The sequence below is a fragment of the Lepidochelys olivacea genome (genome assembly GCF_965140295.1).
Source record: "Lepidochelys olivacea isolate rLepOli2 genome assembly, chromosome: 5".
NCBI classification, from domain to species: Eukaryota; Metazoa; Chordata; order Testudines; family Cheloniidae; genus Lepidochelys; species Lepidochelys olivacea.
Genome location: NC_140415.1, coordinates 110,500,403 through 110,518,279, shown reverse-complemented (window position 1 = coordinate 110,518,279; position 17,877 = coordinate 110,500,403). Strand labels below are relative to the sequence as shown.

At 38.4% G+C, this 17,877-nt stretch overlaps 1 protein-coding gene across 5 annotated transcripts in view; it reads right to left on the bottom strand.

The window, feature by feature from the left end:
- The window catches only part of CCDC171 (coiled-coil domain containing 171), a 226,184-nt gene that overhangs the window by 86,307 nt on the left and 122,000 nt on the right, over positions 1-17,877 (bottom strand). For all 5 annotated transcript variants that reach the window (XM_084628107.1, XM_084628108.1, XM_084628104.1 and 2 more), the window contains exons 19-21: positions 16,324-16,550; positions 15,508-15,690; positions 13,420-13,605 (exon numbers count right to left, since the gene is read on the bottom strand). In XM_084628107.1, the coding sequence (XP_084484233.1) occupies positions 13,420-13,605; positions 15,508-15,690; positions 16,324-16,550 (596 nt within the window). The remainder of the gene's footprint in view (positions 1-13,419; positions 13,606-15,507; positions 15,691-16,323; positions 16,551-17,877) is intronic.

Here is a 17,877-nt window from a genome sequence, read left to right as displayed (position 1 = left end):
TTCTTTTCTGCCCTCTTGAGGTGGGGGCACAGAAGGAGGAGACTGCCATATGCTTCCTCCTTGGCACCAGGGATGGAGAACAGCGTTGAGCAGAGCATGGTACTGGTGGAACACTTCGGATGGAAGCCAAAGCGCTCAGCATTGAGACTGGTCTGAGGGCTGCCTCCATGAGAAAGGCCTCCAGATGAATGTCCCTCTCCTTTTGAGTGCGCGGTCTGAAGCGCTGCATATCTGGCATGTCTCTTTAATGTGAGTTTCCCTGAGGCACTGATACAGCTAGAGTGAAGGTCACTCACTGGCATTGGCTTTCTGCAGGAGGTACATAGCTTGAAGCCCAGAGACTGAGGCATGCCCAGCCCCTGGGGTGCAAGTCACTCCATGACAGGGATACCTATTTACACTACTATATACACTAACATTAAGAATTATACACATTAACTACAATAACTATACAATATATGACAGAAATGTCCAAACTGGGAAAGAAGCCTTGCAAGAGCAAGGAGGATTGTTCCAGGCAACCGTCATGGGCTGTAAGAAGAAAAGAAGAGGGAGCGGGACCGGCAGCACTCCTTGTACCAGTGCATACAAGAGGACACTAGAGTCAGTCCTACAGATATCACTGAGGGGAAAATCTCTGGCAACTATGCACATGGCATGCACACACCTAGCATGGAATGGACATGAGCAAGCACTCCAAAAAGAAAAGAGAATTGCATCATTCTGGGGTGTATTAGTTGCTGTGTCATATGTAAAACACAGGAGGTAGTTGTTCTACACTATTCAGTACTGGTGAGGCCTCAGCTAGAGTATTATATCCAGTTCTGGATGCCACTCTTTAAGAAAGATGTGGACAAATTGGAGAGTCCAAAGGAGAGCAACAAAAATGATAGACGGTTTAGCAAATGTAACCTATGATGAAAGGTTAAAAAAACTAGGCATGTATAGTTTTGAGAAAAGAATACTCAGAGAAGACCTAATAACACTCTTCAAATATGTTAAGGGATTTTATAAAGAGGACGGTGATCAGTTTGTTCTCCATGTCGGGCCAAGTACAAGAAGTAACCAGCTTAATCTGAAGCAAGGGAGATTTAGGTTAGATATGAGGAAACACTTTCTAACTATAAGAATAGGTAAGGACTGGAACAGATTACCAAGAGAGGTTGTGGAATCCCCATCATTGGAGGTTTTTATGAACCAATTAGACAAACATCTGTCAGGGATGGTCTAGTCTACTTGGTCCTTCCTCTTCTACATTTCAAAAGTGAACTTCATTTCCTAGGTCTTAACATACTTCCCAGCAGGAAATCTAATCTGATTAAAGTAACAGCAAAATGTCTGCACTATGGCCCTGTTTTAATGAGCAAAAATTGGTTTAAGCTCAAATGAGTTAGCTTTACATGACAGAAAAACATTCTAAATGTTCGTTAAGACAGAGGCTAACATGTTTAAGAGCAAGTTAACTAGCAGTATTGTAGCACTAAAAAGGGTTTTTCAATCATGTTGAGCTAACTCAATTGAAGAACATGCCCTTTTTGACTGTCAAGAATAGCCTTATTGAGTGAGACTCCAGCCCTACACAGTTATAAATGAGTGAGCAGTATGTCAAGAAATTGTTCTGAGAAATCATTTTATTATTACATACATAGTGTGTAAAATACACACATCCACAGTACCCTAAAAGCTGTCTGTCTTTGGTAAGTAGATAACATTAGGATAGTATTCATAACATAGGGAAAACTTGAGGAATATTAAATACTAATTAGAGATAATATCACAGTAATATAAACTAGTCAAAGCAAAATTAGGAAGTTTTTAGGAGCAATCACTGTGAACGTACATGTGTAAATACACACAAACTACTGGAATAATATGAAAAATGACATAGCTATATTATCGGTTTAGTTTTCATTCACCTTTGACCACTTCACCTATTCTCTTCCCACTAATCCATCTCTCACGGTTTATTCTAACATTTGATAAATTTGATTTAAATGGGGTGCAAACTATTTGATGATATTCTCCTTCCCTGGAAGATAAATTAATCAAAAGGATTTCATTGTACTGGTCTAGCATTATCAGTGACATCTCCAAGTCACAGGACAGACCAACTGTGACTCTTCACAGATGTTCTTCAGATGCACTTGAGTCACTTGTTGATTTGGCTGGGATACTTCTGAGATATGATGGCTCATTCCAGTAATTCTGAGTTTCGGGCAGGGGAATAGGGATAATCCAGCACAAAAGAAAAATACCAAATAAATTCTACTAATTATTTTGAAACACGAAGTGGAAAAAGCAACAATTTTAATCCTATCACTACTTTAAAAGGAATACTGAATAAGGGTCTGATCCTTCTTTCACTTGAAGTCAGTGGGAGTTTGCCATATATTTCAATGGGAATAGAATTGGGCTCTAAAATAGAATATTGGATGTTTAGGGAATCAGTATTAGAACAAGGCGGCTATTGCAGAGAGCAGGAGTGGGCAAACTTTTTGGCCCGAGGACCACATCGGGGTTGCAAAACTATATGGAGGGCGGGGTAGGGAAGGCTGTGCCTTCCCGAACAGCCTGGCCCCTGCCCCCTATCTGCCCCCTCGCACTTCCCTCCCCCTGACTGCCCTCCTCAGAATCTCCGACCCATCTAACCCCCCCCTTCTCCCTGTCCCCTGACTGCCCCGACCCCATCCACACCCCCGACCCCTGATAGACCCCCTGGGACTCCCATGCTTATCCAACTCTGCCTGTTCCCCATCCCCTGACCGCCCCCCACAAAACCGCTGCCCCATCCAACCACTCCCTGTCCCGACTGCCTCCCCAAGAATGCACGACCCATCCAACCCCCACTGCTCCTTGTCCCCTGACTGCCCCGACCCATATCCACACCCCAGCCCCCTGACAGGCCCCCCAGGACTCCCATGCCGTATCCAGCCCCCCCCCGCCCCGAACCTTTGCCCCATCCAACCACCCCCTGCTCCTTGTCTGCCCCTCGGGACCCCCCACCCCCTTACCATGCCAGAGCCAGCAACACCACCCGCACTGCCCGGCAGCAGCGGCGAGCCAGAGTGCTGGAGGCACATAGCACTGAGGCTGCGGGGTGGGGGGACATCAGGGGAGGGACCGGGAGCCCGCAGCCAGGAGCTCAGGGGCTGGGCAGGACGGTCCCGTGGGCCGGAAGTGGCCCGCGGACTGTAGTCTGCCCACCTCTGGCATAGAGTCTTTTCACCTTCAAGTCACTGGTTCAGAACTGTCAAGGTTGATAAAGTCCTCACTAATAATGAAGTAATGAAATAATGAAGATTTAATTCCAACTTTGTATGCGTGTTAGCATTCTTGTGTTAAATAGATTGAATCTGTCTCCTAAATAATATAGTAAAAGCTGTATGTAGTGTCATAAGATAACCCACTGTATAGAAAACTTTACCTGTATACACCTCAGTGCTTCAAGAAACCAATCACTCTGCAGTGCAGTACTATTACTGCATTAGTGAGTACCTGTATACTATTTCATACTTTATTCATTTTATCGTAGTCTAATTCTCTGAACATTGGTATTCCATTGGTAAGTATAACTCTTCCTTAACCAGAATATTTGATTAACTGGCACCCCCCATTTCCCCCAACATGCCAGATAACAAAGCTTTTACTGTATGTCAATTTACTACTGAACAGTATGTTTAAAATGGAACTTTGAATAATGCTACTATTGAATTCCATTGATTTTTAGTGTAAAAATATACAGCTGTCATGTTTGATTTGCCATTTCTGAGCCTCTTCCTGGCAGCCATCTTGCTGAACAGTGACACACTGTAATATGAGAAGCCAGTTGAAGTCAAGGACAGATCCAGCTATGTCAGTTCACATGAGTGGAGTATCTGTCCCAGACTTTCCACCCTGCTTCAATATTACCTTTATCAGTTTATCAATTTTATTGAATACAGAACATGAGGAATCTTCTGAATATTACTCTGTATTAAAGCAGGCTTAGGCAGGGCCGGTGCAAGGATGTTTTGTGCCCTAGGTGAAACTTCCACCTTGCGCCCACCCCCTGCCCTCCCCAGGAACCCTGCAGCAGCTCCCCGCCGACCTCCTCCACCCTGAGGTGCCCCTCTTCGGGCCAGCCCCCCCCCCCCGCAGCAGCTCCCCACTGCCCCCTCCCTCCCCTCTGCCCAGGGAGCCACGTGCGGCAGCTCCCCACCCCAGCTTACCTCTGCTCCGCCTCCTTCCCGAGCACGCCGCCGCTTCTCCCGCCTCTCAGGCTTGTGGCGCCAATCAGCTGTTTGGCGCGCAAGCCTGGGAGGGAGAGAAGCAGAGCAGGGCGGTGCTCAGGGGAGGATGCGGAGCAGAGGTGAGCTGGGGCGGGGAGCAGCTCCCCTGTGCGCTGCCCCCTGTTACTTGCTGCAGGCGGCCCTCCCCACGTCCCCCTGCCCCAGCTCACCTCCGCTCCACCGCCACCCCCAACCACTTGGCACCCTAGGCGACCACCTAGTTCTCCTAGTGATTGCACTGGCCCTGGGCTTAGGTTGTTTTACTGGTTTACTCTCTACATTCTAACACTGAGTTCTCCTACTTACAGAGAATAGTGCTGACCAAATCTAAAACTTGTATTCAGGTACATTTGCTTCCAAAGTCTGCCCAAAATTCTGTTTAGTGCATTCATATTTTAGTTTAATACTTTGCCAACCACATCTTGCCGCATTAAATATCTCCGGGGGGGGGATATGCATACATATTTTTATTCCCTCTTTTACTCTCTTTAAACCAAATAAAAGAATAATTTGATAAATATGTTTTGTACTGTAAAGTTTCAGCCACTCCGCTTCTATGCAGGTTAATACTATTCCTTATATTAAATTAAGACTGGACAGTGTAATCTTTTCGGCACAAGGTGCAAACACAGTGAAACAAAATTTAACTAGTCTAAGAAGCAATGAATGTCTAACTCATCCTACAGAAGAATTTTCAGAGCTGCATTACATGCCAGCATTCTACAGGGAGATCAAAAGGCTATAAAGGCATATTGACTAAGCATCTCCCTTCCCTCTGGATGTGCTTTGTGGCATACCAAATGCCAACACAGAGTTTGGCAAGCACATGTTCTGGTCATGGCACTACTTGGTCCTGAAGCAGACATGTTAAAATCACTGAAAGCAATGAATCACTGCAGCTGTTAGACCTAAGGTGTAAAATGAGATTAGTGAGTAAATACGTTTCTCCTAGTAGGGCAAGATAAATCGGCACTAAGTACATTGGGATTTTATCGGCTTTTTTACCCCAATGATGCTAACTCAACTATAGCAACAACAAGTGATATACTACATTCAACAGACTTTGGTGAGGCCATAAAACCAGTGATACCACCAATGATCCAACATGAAGATAAAAACTTTCAGCATAGCTAGCTACATAGTTGTATAATTTATTTTGGCAAGTGTATGAGTGCTCACGATTCTCAGTGAAAATATATGATTTACAAATATAACTTCTAGAGATCTTAGAGCTTCAGAATCCCAAACATAACATTTTTCTGATACATGGATTATAGGTACTACTTTATGCGTGGATGCAAGTTAAAACGGATGTTTTGGCAGGCAATTTTTAAAAAACGAGTTCTTGTCTGTGTACGTCTAATACCCCCAAACCCAGGGCAATCTTGCTGTCAAAATTAGACAGACAGACTTAAGCCATTTTATCATAAGACTTATCAGGAAGTGTTCCTCATACAACCTGTCCTTGGGAAATTGAAATTTCTCTTTTCCATTGGTTATCCTGTGTATGACCATATTATTTAATGGTAAAAATCCTGACATAGTTTCTGTAGGCTGGGAATGGTACAAGTTTGAAATACGATACCCTTGAAAACAACTAACATCAAGTAGAAAAACAGTCAAGAAATTATCTGCAAGAAAGAAAAGTTATTGGAAAACCACAAACAAAGCTGGTCACAGATGCAAACATTTGCTTAGTTGAGCAAGGTCAAATGGAGGTAGGATGGAATTTCTCTCTTACTTCATGCCAATGAGATATGAATTACAAATTCCACTAGAACAGCCATTTCAGCATCGGTTTATCTATGGGTTTCACAACCATAAGATAAAAAAAGAATCTTTATATCCTTAAACTTCACATAAAAGGAAAGGGAGATCATGGGAAAAGTTGATTAAGGTGAAAAATAAAGACACCCTCAGGATACGTCCTACAAGTAGCATTCCTTAGGTTAAAAAAAAAAAAAAGACTAAGAATAAGGGACTTGTATATCAGGAGTACCAGAAAAGTCCTATGCATTGATATTCAAGCTACTAGAAAAAATGGGGTTTAGAACATTAAAAAAAAAATCATATGCAGTTTTATAGGTCTATTGATTCCCTCTGCACATCTCAAGGTAGTAACATGGTTACTTTGTAGTTAATTCAATACTACAACAAAGATCTCTCAGGACTCTGGATTTAACAAAAAGCCTTCCTGTATTTTTGAATGAAAACTTAAAGATCGTCTAAAGCTTTAAACTAACTGGGATAAATGGTATGCAAGTACATGTGCTAAACAACTAGGCATTATACTTATGCAATAATCCCATTTTTCTTCCAAAGTACATGTCAATAAATCTTTCCCACTGCACTATAAATTCCAAGGTCATGGATAGAGGTGTTTATTAGTATAATTACAATGTAGCAATAATACCATTGAGCCTTCAGTTCCAGTTTTTTATTTTTTTAAGATCCTAGAAGCAGAAGATTAAGCAAGCATCCAATGTGATTTTTGTACTTTTTAAAAAAAGACTATAAAACACTAATTGTTTTCATGTCATCTATTTGTTAAAGTGTTATTCTTTCAAATTCTGTTTTTATTTAATCTTTATATTCAAAGTCAACATATTTATTTATTTAACAGTAGAGTGCAGTGAACAAAAACGCCCAAGCATTCTGTGAAGTAGATAAGTAATATCACCCTATTTTAACGATGATAAAATCAGAATGCTTTATATGCATGTGCCAATCATTAACTGATGTAATAAGAAGTGCAATAGAGTTCTGACCTTTTACTCAGCTACTCAGAGCTAAAATTGCAGCCTAAACTATTGACTCTCATGCAGCTGTTCTTTGCAAACATGCCCCAGCCTTCCTAGGCACTTTCATGGAATACCTCTCTTCGTAGCCAGCCTTCTTTAGGGTTCAATCCTTCAAGGTGCTGAGAGTTCAACCCCAATCCACCAAAGGATTTAAGCACATTTATGGATGTGAGTAGTAAGATTATGCGTATGCTTGAAGTTAAGTGTGTACGTGAAGTACTTTGCTGGATGGGGCCAGAATGCTCAGCACTATGCACAATCGAGCTCTTAATCCGTTACTTCTGCCCCCCCCACCTTTTTTTTTCTTCCTTTTTTGACAGAAACCCCTATTCTTAGTTGAGGCAGTATAATATAATTAACAGTTGTTTTTACAGATGCTGAATAGAGTTACTATATACTGTATAACTACAATTCTTGAAAAGACAAACGTTATTGTTTGTATGTGTTTGTAATTTTCTAAAACATTAGTAACAATGAATATTTTATGGACAGCCTATAACAGTTCAAAGATGAAAGTTGAAACTTACATTTAAATTACATTTTTTAATTGACTCACATTCATGTTTTGAGAGACACTGTGTTGATACCGCTACAATGGCAAACAAAGATGAAGAGGTGGAATGCAATCTACTTCCTATCACAAATATTCAAGGAGGAAGGTGTGTGGCCCCACAGAACCGTGTAAAATGTATGGATATCCCTGCCACATGGAAGGGAGGTCATCTGCCTCTGTGGCAGCAGCCCTCTCTTCCTGTGGATCCCACAGAGGGTGTTCTATGATGCAGGGACGTGGATGGGCTGAGGCAGAAGGGCAAGACTAGGGGGTGGGTCTTTGGCTCACATAAGCTTTCGAAGCAAGACCATCTAGAAAATAGTCTGTTGTCGAGACTGGATGAGGGGGAAAGAGGAGGATCAGTGGAGGTACCACGTGCTTTTTCTATAATTTACCTGCCTTATTTTACTGGTGAACAAAGGTAATGATAATAATCAAGAATTTAAATACAGGACAGAGTGTCTAACATGTGGCTCATTATGGCATGGGGGAAAAAAAATCCATGACTTTCCCTACTGAGAATAGGACAGGTGGCAACCTAATTTAAAATCTATTCTTAGCTACTTTATAAATTATTTAGGTGCTGAAAACATACAATATATAGAAACTTTTAAACAACTAAAACATTTAACTAATTAATGAATTATGAATTTTACTCTCCAACCAATTCAGAAGGGAACACACTCTCTCTTTAACATGCTAAATTTGATTAATACAGTTTCCTGTTAAGTTGTACACTAATGAATAATCAGCTACATTACATTCTTTAATGAACAGCTTTTAACTGCCCCTTCTTGCTGATGTGACATACAAGTTACTGGGAATCAACTGCATCCCAGAGAACATCCTAAAGCCTGACTGTCACTCCAGTAACAAAGCTCATGGGAAGTGATTAAAAAACAAAAACTCAAAAAATTAATTTTCTGTTTTTATAGTGAGTGTATCCTTAGTGATTCTCTTTGAGGAGGCTGTCGTATACAAAGTCTCCCATTGAATATGATGGGTGACTTTTTTTTTCCCCTCTGTAAAAGTTAAAACACTATCATCTACAGAAACTGCCTTTGCCATGTATCAAAACGACTTGGCATTCTCAAAGTCCGTGCAACAATGCAAATAACATAAAACAAATAATTAAAATAATTTTCTAATTAAAACATTTACACTATTAGTACAAAACAACAAAACCATCCAACCTAAGCAACAAAGGTTCACTGTAAGGTGTGTACCACTAAAGGACTCCAGCAGCAGAGAGCCTGACAGGGAACGGGTACAATTCCAATGGCACAAGGTACCTGCAATTTCCTCTCCAGCAGATGTAAATTCAGCTCTATATGTTTCAATTTAGTTAAAGAACACTACACTTTTTAAAAGGAGGGTATAGTTATGGCTATCTAAAAAACCGAACGGCTCATCTCAACTCCGATCTAGAAGGGACTGCTACAGTAAATACATTCTCAAAACTCCAGGACTGAACTCTGCTCTCGCACAGCTATAAATCAAGAGTAACTTCACTGAACTCAACAGAGCCACTCAGTGTTAATGACAGTGTAAATGAGATCAGAATCTAGCCCCAAAAGTTATTCCCCTTCAAATATTGTTTAATGCTTTTGGACCAGGTCAGTAATAAGTTACAGGACACAACATGGCATACTCAGAACAAAAGATGTATGCAAGATATTGCCCTGTTCATTATCAATTTACAAGGAATCCTTTCATAAATTACTGTGTAGTAAAATTCTTTAATTATATTTTATAGTATTAACATGCATCTCTAAAATGAATTGGATATATATATATAGTGCCTGTAGGTAGGTAAAATGAGGATTTTACTGTTTGGAATGAACACATGGTTTTAGCATAAGTAAAATTCTTTACTTTGTGCTTTGGATACCTGGTTAGCAAGCACAAAAACTCTTTCTTTTCTTACACAGACAGTTGGGATCAGAGCTAGTAACTTACCTAATCTTACACCACTTGTTTCATTAGAATTGTTGCTTAGTCCTATCTGACCTTGAAATGTAATTGGCTACCATGTGTGTCTCAGTGGTAAATGCCATTAAGAAGATAAAAATATATGGGATTAAAATCTAAATTGATAAGGCTAAGAAATTAAGCAACACCTCTTTAATAAACCTACTTTATGAAAGTAGGTGAAAGCTGAGATATCTCCTTACTGATTACTACTGAAGTGTGTATAAATTTCAAACCAGGGAATCAAATTTCAAATTGCTGAACAATTTCTTCGTTTTATTCTTTTTGTTAAAAAATTATGACAAATTGATATTTTAAGGTAATCATGTTTTTTAAAAAGATTTCAATGTGTACTATTTTAGCTTCAGTTGTTAAAATTTCATCAAGATCATTCCTTTGTCAAATTCAGTTAAAAATTCATCTTAAAACGTAAAAAGAAAAGGAGGACTTGTGGCACCTTAACAAATTTATTTGAGCATAAGCTTTCGTGAGCTACAGCTCACTTTTTATACAATGTGCTACTCTCTAATTTTGTACATGCTTTTGTGTTGGGTTCATTTATAAATGATTTAGAGTGTGTGACGGGACATGATTCTTCAGTTATATATCTTTAATGAAAAGAATGATCTTGCAGCTCACAAAAAAGGCATTGTCTGAATCTAAACAGCTGAAGAAGAGACTACCTGCCAGTTAAAATATGTGGGACACAAGTGCAAATTATTTTTCTGCCTTTGACATTAATCCTGAATAGATGTAGGATTCAGGCAACTAGCAAAAAAAACTTGTGATAAACAAAATAGTTATATAATTTTTAAAAATCTGAAAAGTAACATGAGTTCTTAATACAAAATATTTCTATCACTTGTTACCGCAATAGTCCTGTATCATCCTGCATGAAAAATTCTTACTCCCCAAATCCAAGAAATATTTAAATTTGCAGTTATTATTTGGATTGTTTTATTGACTTTCAGAACAACAATAATCTGAAGAGGAGTGAAAGCAATAGGAAAGAAAAGAGCAAGGGGTAGAGTAGAGGATGATTTGTAAATAAAATATAATATTTTATAGATTCAAACAAAGCCAGAGGTTAAGAAAAGACTGGTGAACATTAACATGTATGCTACCCCACTACTTTGTTGATTTTTAAAAAATTCTCTTCCTTCAGTGGTTCTAAAATAATCTCAGTAGCCAAAACTAAAAAGGACTAAATAGTCAAGGCTGGGCACCTAGTTGGCCGTATTCCCTTCAAAAAAGTTATCAATGGATGAGTTTTGAGCGCTGTAGTTGTCCTTGGGCCAAAGAAACCAAAGAAAATATCAACACTGTCAGATTTGAGGATGTTGTCCATTCTATTTTCTGCATAGTTTCTCAAAAGACAAGTGAACTATTAATACAAATGTGAAATGTGGCATGCAATCTTTCGAATATCTATTTCCTCCACATTCTTGGATTTCACCCTATCATGAGAGGGTAAAATCTCAGCCTGTTCCAGTGGATTACATTTATGCAATCTAGCCAGAATAAACCATAATATCCCAATAGCCAACAACTGTTGGAGGTGTAAACCGCAAAATTATGACAATAAGGTATACTACAGTGGAAAGGGCTATATGACTTTTTGTTCAATAAAAAAAACAAGCTCGAAAATAAGAAGTGGTATCCTCCAACTAATATAATACATTATTCTAAAGGAAAGGTTCATCTTCATTTCTGAAGACTAGAAAACAAAATTCTCCATTGTAGTGAACAAACAGATCTTAGAAAGAGACATTTTAATTGCTTTCTTACTATAAAAAGCTAGGGAGTTATCTATTAAGTTTGGTTACATGTAGGAGTATATAAAGGCAACTTGCAACTAATTCTGATGAAGACTTCAAATTATAATAGTTACTATCTCCTACTGTGAACTACTACTTCTCTTTTGGCCCCTTCCCTAGCATCCACCATTCTAAAGAAAACCCCACATTCTTGACCTCACACCTCTCCCTAACTACCATCTCCATTCCCCTCTTTCACCTCTAAGCTCTTGACTAGGCCATTTACAACTGCTGCTTTAAATTACATTATCTATTTATATTTGGTCCAATTTTTTTAAAGCCTTTATAAAGCCCAAGAGCAACAGAAGGGTTTTCATAGAGAATATAAATATATAAAAAATCCAGTGAAAACAGTATAAAACATACCCCTGCTGTGTTTGAAACAAAAATACTGCAGCACTAAAAATCTGAAAGTGAAGGTGACTAAACAGAAGAGAGAATACACTTCACTAATTTTCATTGTCTAGACCAAGTGCAGACCAAGTAAATAGTATCAAACAAATTGGAATTTTCAATGGCCACTTTTCAACTGAAATTTTCAATTTCTCCTTTAATAATCTAATGTGTTTTTAGTAACGTAGAAGTAAAGAAATTTGTTTACAATATGATATTTAAAGTGCCTTTAACTTATTTTCTTCTAACTCACTTCAGGCTATAATCCAATAAATCCTCTTCACTTTCCACTCCACTCCACTGACTTCTTTCTGACCAAAAGCTTATGCCCTCTGTTCCATCTTCATCCTCCTTGACCCCTTTAATACTCTGATATTGTTGATTACTCTCTCGTTGGTGCCCTGTATTCTATTGGTTTTTGTAGCCTATATTCTTGGTTTTCTTCCAACCTCTTGACTTCTCTTCTTTCACAGTTCATCTTCTTCCCCGCTCTGTTGGATTCTCACAATTCTCTGTTGTTGGCCCCCTCCTTTTCACCTTATCACTGATCAATTTCATGGTTAATCACACACTCATTATGCCAATGACTCTCAAATCTATATCTTAATACCTTACCCATCTTCTTTTATCAGTTTTAAAAACCTAACCATCTCTGCAAAATATCCTGGCTAGTCTGCTGTCAGCTCAAGATTAACATATCCAACACTGAGCTCTGTTATCCTTTCCCATTTCATCACTCAGTTACAAGTGACACCCCTATTTTCCCTACCACTCACATTTGCAACATTGTGCCACTTCGTTCTCCACAATGTATTGAAGAACCAACCCTTTCTTTCTGACCTTAAGGTACAATAGTTGTCCATGATCTGCTACCTTTTGGCTTATCCAAAATGTAATTGCAAAAATTATAGATTATGACACTTCTCTAAATACCTCTACTGGCTCTTACTAGTTCACATCAAGTTTAAGCGTCACACCCTTACCTTAAAATACCTGTTCAGCTCCATTCTAGCCTACATACAATATATGGAAGTGGTAAATTCTCCGTCACATTTAAATCAAGAATGGATCCCATTCTAAAAAATATGATCTAGTTTGACCACAAGCTATTGGGCTTGATGCGGGAATTATTTGGAGAAAGGTTATGGTTTGTGATATGCAGGTGATCAGATTAGATCATCAAAATGGTCTTTTCTGGCTTTAATCTATTAATTATTCTGATTTCTGATCATATTCCTTTCCACTCCTTCATTTTGACAAAATTGTAGTCTTGACGTTCACTGCATTTCCTTTCCTCCTTGTTATCCCTTATGAAAGGGACAGCTTCTAAATCCTAATCCTAACAACATATAAATAGTGATATTTTCCAGTGCACGTATGCCACTCCCAATATTAAAAATGGACACTACACCTTACAAGACCTCATCGTAAAAGGTAATAAGTATCTCCTGATCACCCTCAACTCTCATTGGACAGAGAAATCCTTATTCCTGCAAACAGTCCAATTTACTTCCATGGGATTATTCTGAGAGTACTTGTGAGGGCTGCCAATGTGGGCCCATGCACTTGAGAGGGAAACAACTTCTGTTCTCTATTTAGAAGCAATATTGTCCTACCTTTACAGCTTCACTTAGGGTTTGGTTTTTGTCTGCTTCTTCACTTGAGTGCAATTCCAGTTTATAATTTAACTCCTGTAACTGCTGTGACTGCTCATTCAAAAGCATTTGTGCTTCCTGCTCTCGATGTAATGCATTATTCAGTTCTTCACATGCACTTTCAAACCTCTCATGGGTGATCAATTTCTGATAAAGGAAATAAATTGTGTTCTATCATGGAATAACTCCAATGTTTATACACTTCACTTTTAGAATTCCACTTGCTAAGACACAACTTTCTAATGCAAAAAGTTTTTAAATACTCAATATCTGCCCAAGAGACCTTTTTTTCCTAAAGTGAAGATCATTGCAAAACATTAATGTTAAATTACTTTATTTGTTGTATTTTCTCAAGGAAATCTGTAGTGTATTTACAAAGTATACTGAAAATTTTTTCTTGATTCCAAAACAGATCCAAGAGGACATATCTCAATTGTTTAAAAAAAAAAAAGTCGTGTTTACTAAAGTAGGGAATTTGCAGGTGAGTATTTCTGCTTTTCAGTACACAGCCTGTTGAACCCTTACAAATTCCTGTGTGGACCTGCTTCTCACAGAGCGCTCCAGAAGACAAAGAAAGGAAGTGTCTCCTGAGGGATAGCACTTGACTGACAATCTAAAAAGTGACAATGTAATCTGACAATTTAAGAAAGCGTAAGGGAAAAAAGCTTGTTAAAAATAAAACTGAAGACATGAGATACCCTTGTTCAGCTGTCCTACCTGCTGGAGACAGTAAGCACAATGGACAGACCCTTGATGTGGGAAAATTAAGTTAGCAGATCAAAGTGTCCTGTATCTCCACTGTTTGATGCAGCACGACATTAACACACAACAGGGAACTTTTAGTTCACGACAGCAGGGTCCACACGGCCCAGTTAAGCACACCAACATGTCGTGCACTAAGAAATCATACCCCTCTGGTGCACATGGTTGTTAGGTGTCGATGAGTCCTCAGAAAATAAATCCATCACAATTTGTGGAAGCTACTACACATCCCAAAAAGAGGATGTTTCTACACACACCAGAGAAGCTGCAGAGCACTCGTATGACTGTTCAGTCCCTTTTCCTGGGTGAAGATTGACTTGATCTGAACGCTCCCTACAGAAATGAGCTCAGCATTTTGTTAGGGGAGGCAGTGAAGATGCCCAGTGCATCTCCAACCTCCTAGAGGAGAATGAATTACTCCCTGACAGCTCTGGAGGGTCTGTCACACGGATACAATGGAGAACAGCTTCTGATCTGCAATGAGGACGCATCAGTCTGAAAAAAACCTCCACTCCCTGCACAGTCAAGAGACAATGGAGGATACAGCCCTTGAAGTAATTCCATTGATCCGGTGCAAGAGAGTTTGGGTTTTTTTAAAAAGATAGGGGGACCTGTTTTTAGTCCCTTCCTTTCACCTCTATCAACTGTAGCTGTACAGTGACCAACGCAGCCTTACGGCTGTAGTAAATCCAATGGCTCCAGGAAGAAGCACAGAGAGAGGGTTTGCCAAATACAGGCTGCTGGGGATGTGTTTAAAATCATCTGCATAAATCCACAAGAGAAACTATTTTCAAGATTGCACTTATTGACACAAACTAGCTTCAGGACTTGACCCATAACAAAAGATACAGTAAAGAGGTGCGTCAGAATATGGAGCAAGGGTAAAACAGAGCTTAAAATATTGTGTTTATGCTGTGCAATATTGTCATGAATGTACTTATTAAATATGCCTGACTGCCCTATTTGAGGGAACATATATAAGTCCTTTATGGTGTGTAAATCAGAAAAGAACATTTTCAGCATATGAAAGAAAAACTGGGTCTGTCAAAGAGCAAAAGTGTAATTCACCCACAATATCTCATTCTGCAAAATAAAGAGAAACTCCTATGGAAAAGAGTCACCTTTTAATACATCTGGCTTGCAGCTTGGTGACATTCACGGGGCAAGTTTTCTGGAAAATTCTGTTAATAATTGGATTTATACTTATTTTTCTAAAGAACACAAATCAAAAACATGTAGAAGGAGGCTTTCCTTTAAGCCAGTCTTTTCTAAATTAAATATACTTACAGATTGCTTAAATGCATTTAATTGCTCTTGCAGGCTCTGGGCTTTGTCAGCCTCTTTTTTCATCTCATTCAAATTCCGTTTGAATTCTGAGAGTTCTAAGCGTAGTGAACGGCGTTCCACTTCTGCTGTATGCAGCCTTTGTGTAAATTCAAATATTTGCGTCTGCAAGGATGCTATGCTTTTCTGTTAGTAAACGGAAACAATTTTATGTGCTATAAAATGTGCTATTTTAGCAATAAATCAATAGCATTTAATACCCAAGCAAATTAAATGAAGTTTTCATTCTGCACACATCCACCAACGCACACAAAGAGCACCTTTTCACCTGCTGTTGTGGGTCATTGAAAAATTCCTAAATAAATGCATAGAGTAGATATTTGGAGAGAAGAAGTTTAACTGAGTTTTTGCAAAAACAACATGTATTTTGCATTACCAAAGTACACTGGAAGAAGAGAAGGTGAAAAAAAAAATTGAACAAAATCATTAATCTTAACTTCAAAAGGGGTTACAGGATGTTCTTATGAAGAAACTTAAATTTTGACAGAATTTAGAAGAGAAAAATTATTTCAAGCTTAATACAACCAAATCTCTTGCCTTGCAATTCTTTAATACCATATTAAAAGACGTAACTGATTCAGGGCCCAATCTTTTCAGGTGTAAACTAACTTGTATACAAAATTAAATGGTGATTAAATTAAAAGTCAGCTGTGAAGCACAACCTGAAAATGAAATTAGCATCATAACTATTTTGAAAGCTCTACTATAATTATTCTGTAGAATTTTATATATATATAAATTAGCAAGAAATATACGTACTGTAATGGGTATTCTATCACCTAGTCCAGATTTTAGTGCCTGTGCATTTATTTTATGAAGTCCACGAGCCAGTCTGTGAACCAAGGAGTCCTTCTCTGCATATGTGATGGTCCTGCTGCAATCCACTGCTATAGTCTCCATTAATACATTAAGTTTGTCCATGAGTTTTGAAAAAGAATTCCTGGCGGCACTTATGAGGAAGTGTCCACAAAGCCAGGAATTTGGATCTTAAAGAAAAAAAAAGAAATACAGATTTAAAAAGTAGGTTCTTTCTTACTCTCATTTTACAAAAACGGACATATGTCTGAATAAGATTGTTGGGAATGTTGCCACTGAACTAAGAGAGGAAGACTGAACTCACTGGGCTTGATCCTGAAGTCCTTACTCAGCCAATGCTCCTATTCCAATCAAAAGGAGCCCTCCCCAAGTAGAGAATTTGGGCCAAATTCTACCTTCAGCTAGAACACGCTGCTTCTACTGACTACCACTGGAGCTACATGTACAAACATGAGGGCAGAATTTGACCCAATAAAAATAATTATTTTGTTAATATGTAATTTTTTACCAAATAATTCTGTGTTCTCCTCCAATACTGTATTTTAAGTCCTTTTTCTTGTATAGTCCAACCTTTGGATTAATAAAATGCAAACGTTTCTGATGGACGCAAACTATATACTGTATGACAAATATCTTTGTATGTGTTCACACATTTGACAGCAGAAGGTAAATCACTTTATTGCAATATTTAAAATGCAAATTTAGAACTGTTTTTCTTCTTTTTTTCCAGCATAGTTGTCTAAATAATTTGCTGTTTAAAACTAGTGAGGCTTGGTACCTTAATGCCATACTATTTATATTCTGAGACAAGAGAATATAATTTACCTTATTCCAAGGCAATTAAAATTTTACAGCTACAATTACTTATTTTCCCACAGGATTTTGGTAATCATCCTTCTCATATAATGGACTTAAGGCCCCAGCACACCCAACATGTCCTGCTTACTGCTAGATTCGTCAGGTCTGTAATTAATAATTGTGTTTAATGTTGATAAATAAAATTGTCAGTGCTCCTTCTACTAATTGGTATTCCAGATAACGGTTAATAGGTTTATTTATGCCTTAATAAAAGTCTTGTAATTTAGTTTTCCCTCTGCTAGGCAGGTCTTAATCTGTCATTACTTGTCTTATGATACTATCAGTGTAAGACGACAAGTATGCAGGAACTTATTTACATTCAGTAGTACACCAGATCTCCTGTTGCTGTAGTGAATTAAAATATTTTCTTTAAAGCGCAAGCAGAAAAAACAAGACAGTTTCTTTAAAACAAAGAATTCTTCTTTACGCTAAAAGGATAAAATCAAAAGGTTCAAACAAATGGAACATGAAGACTTATAGAGCATTCTTTACAATGGGTACCAGAGCATTATCGAAATTATACAGGTAGAATCAATCATAAGTGAACAAAGAATATTATAGCACATGATCAAATCAAAATACTCTTTGCATGACAATGCATCTACATTGCACCATATTTTGTCACTTGTATTGTAGCAA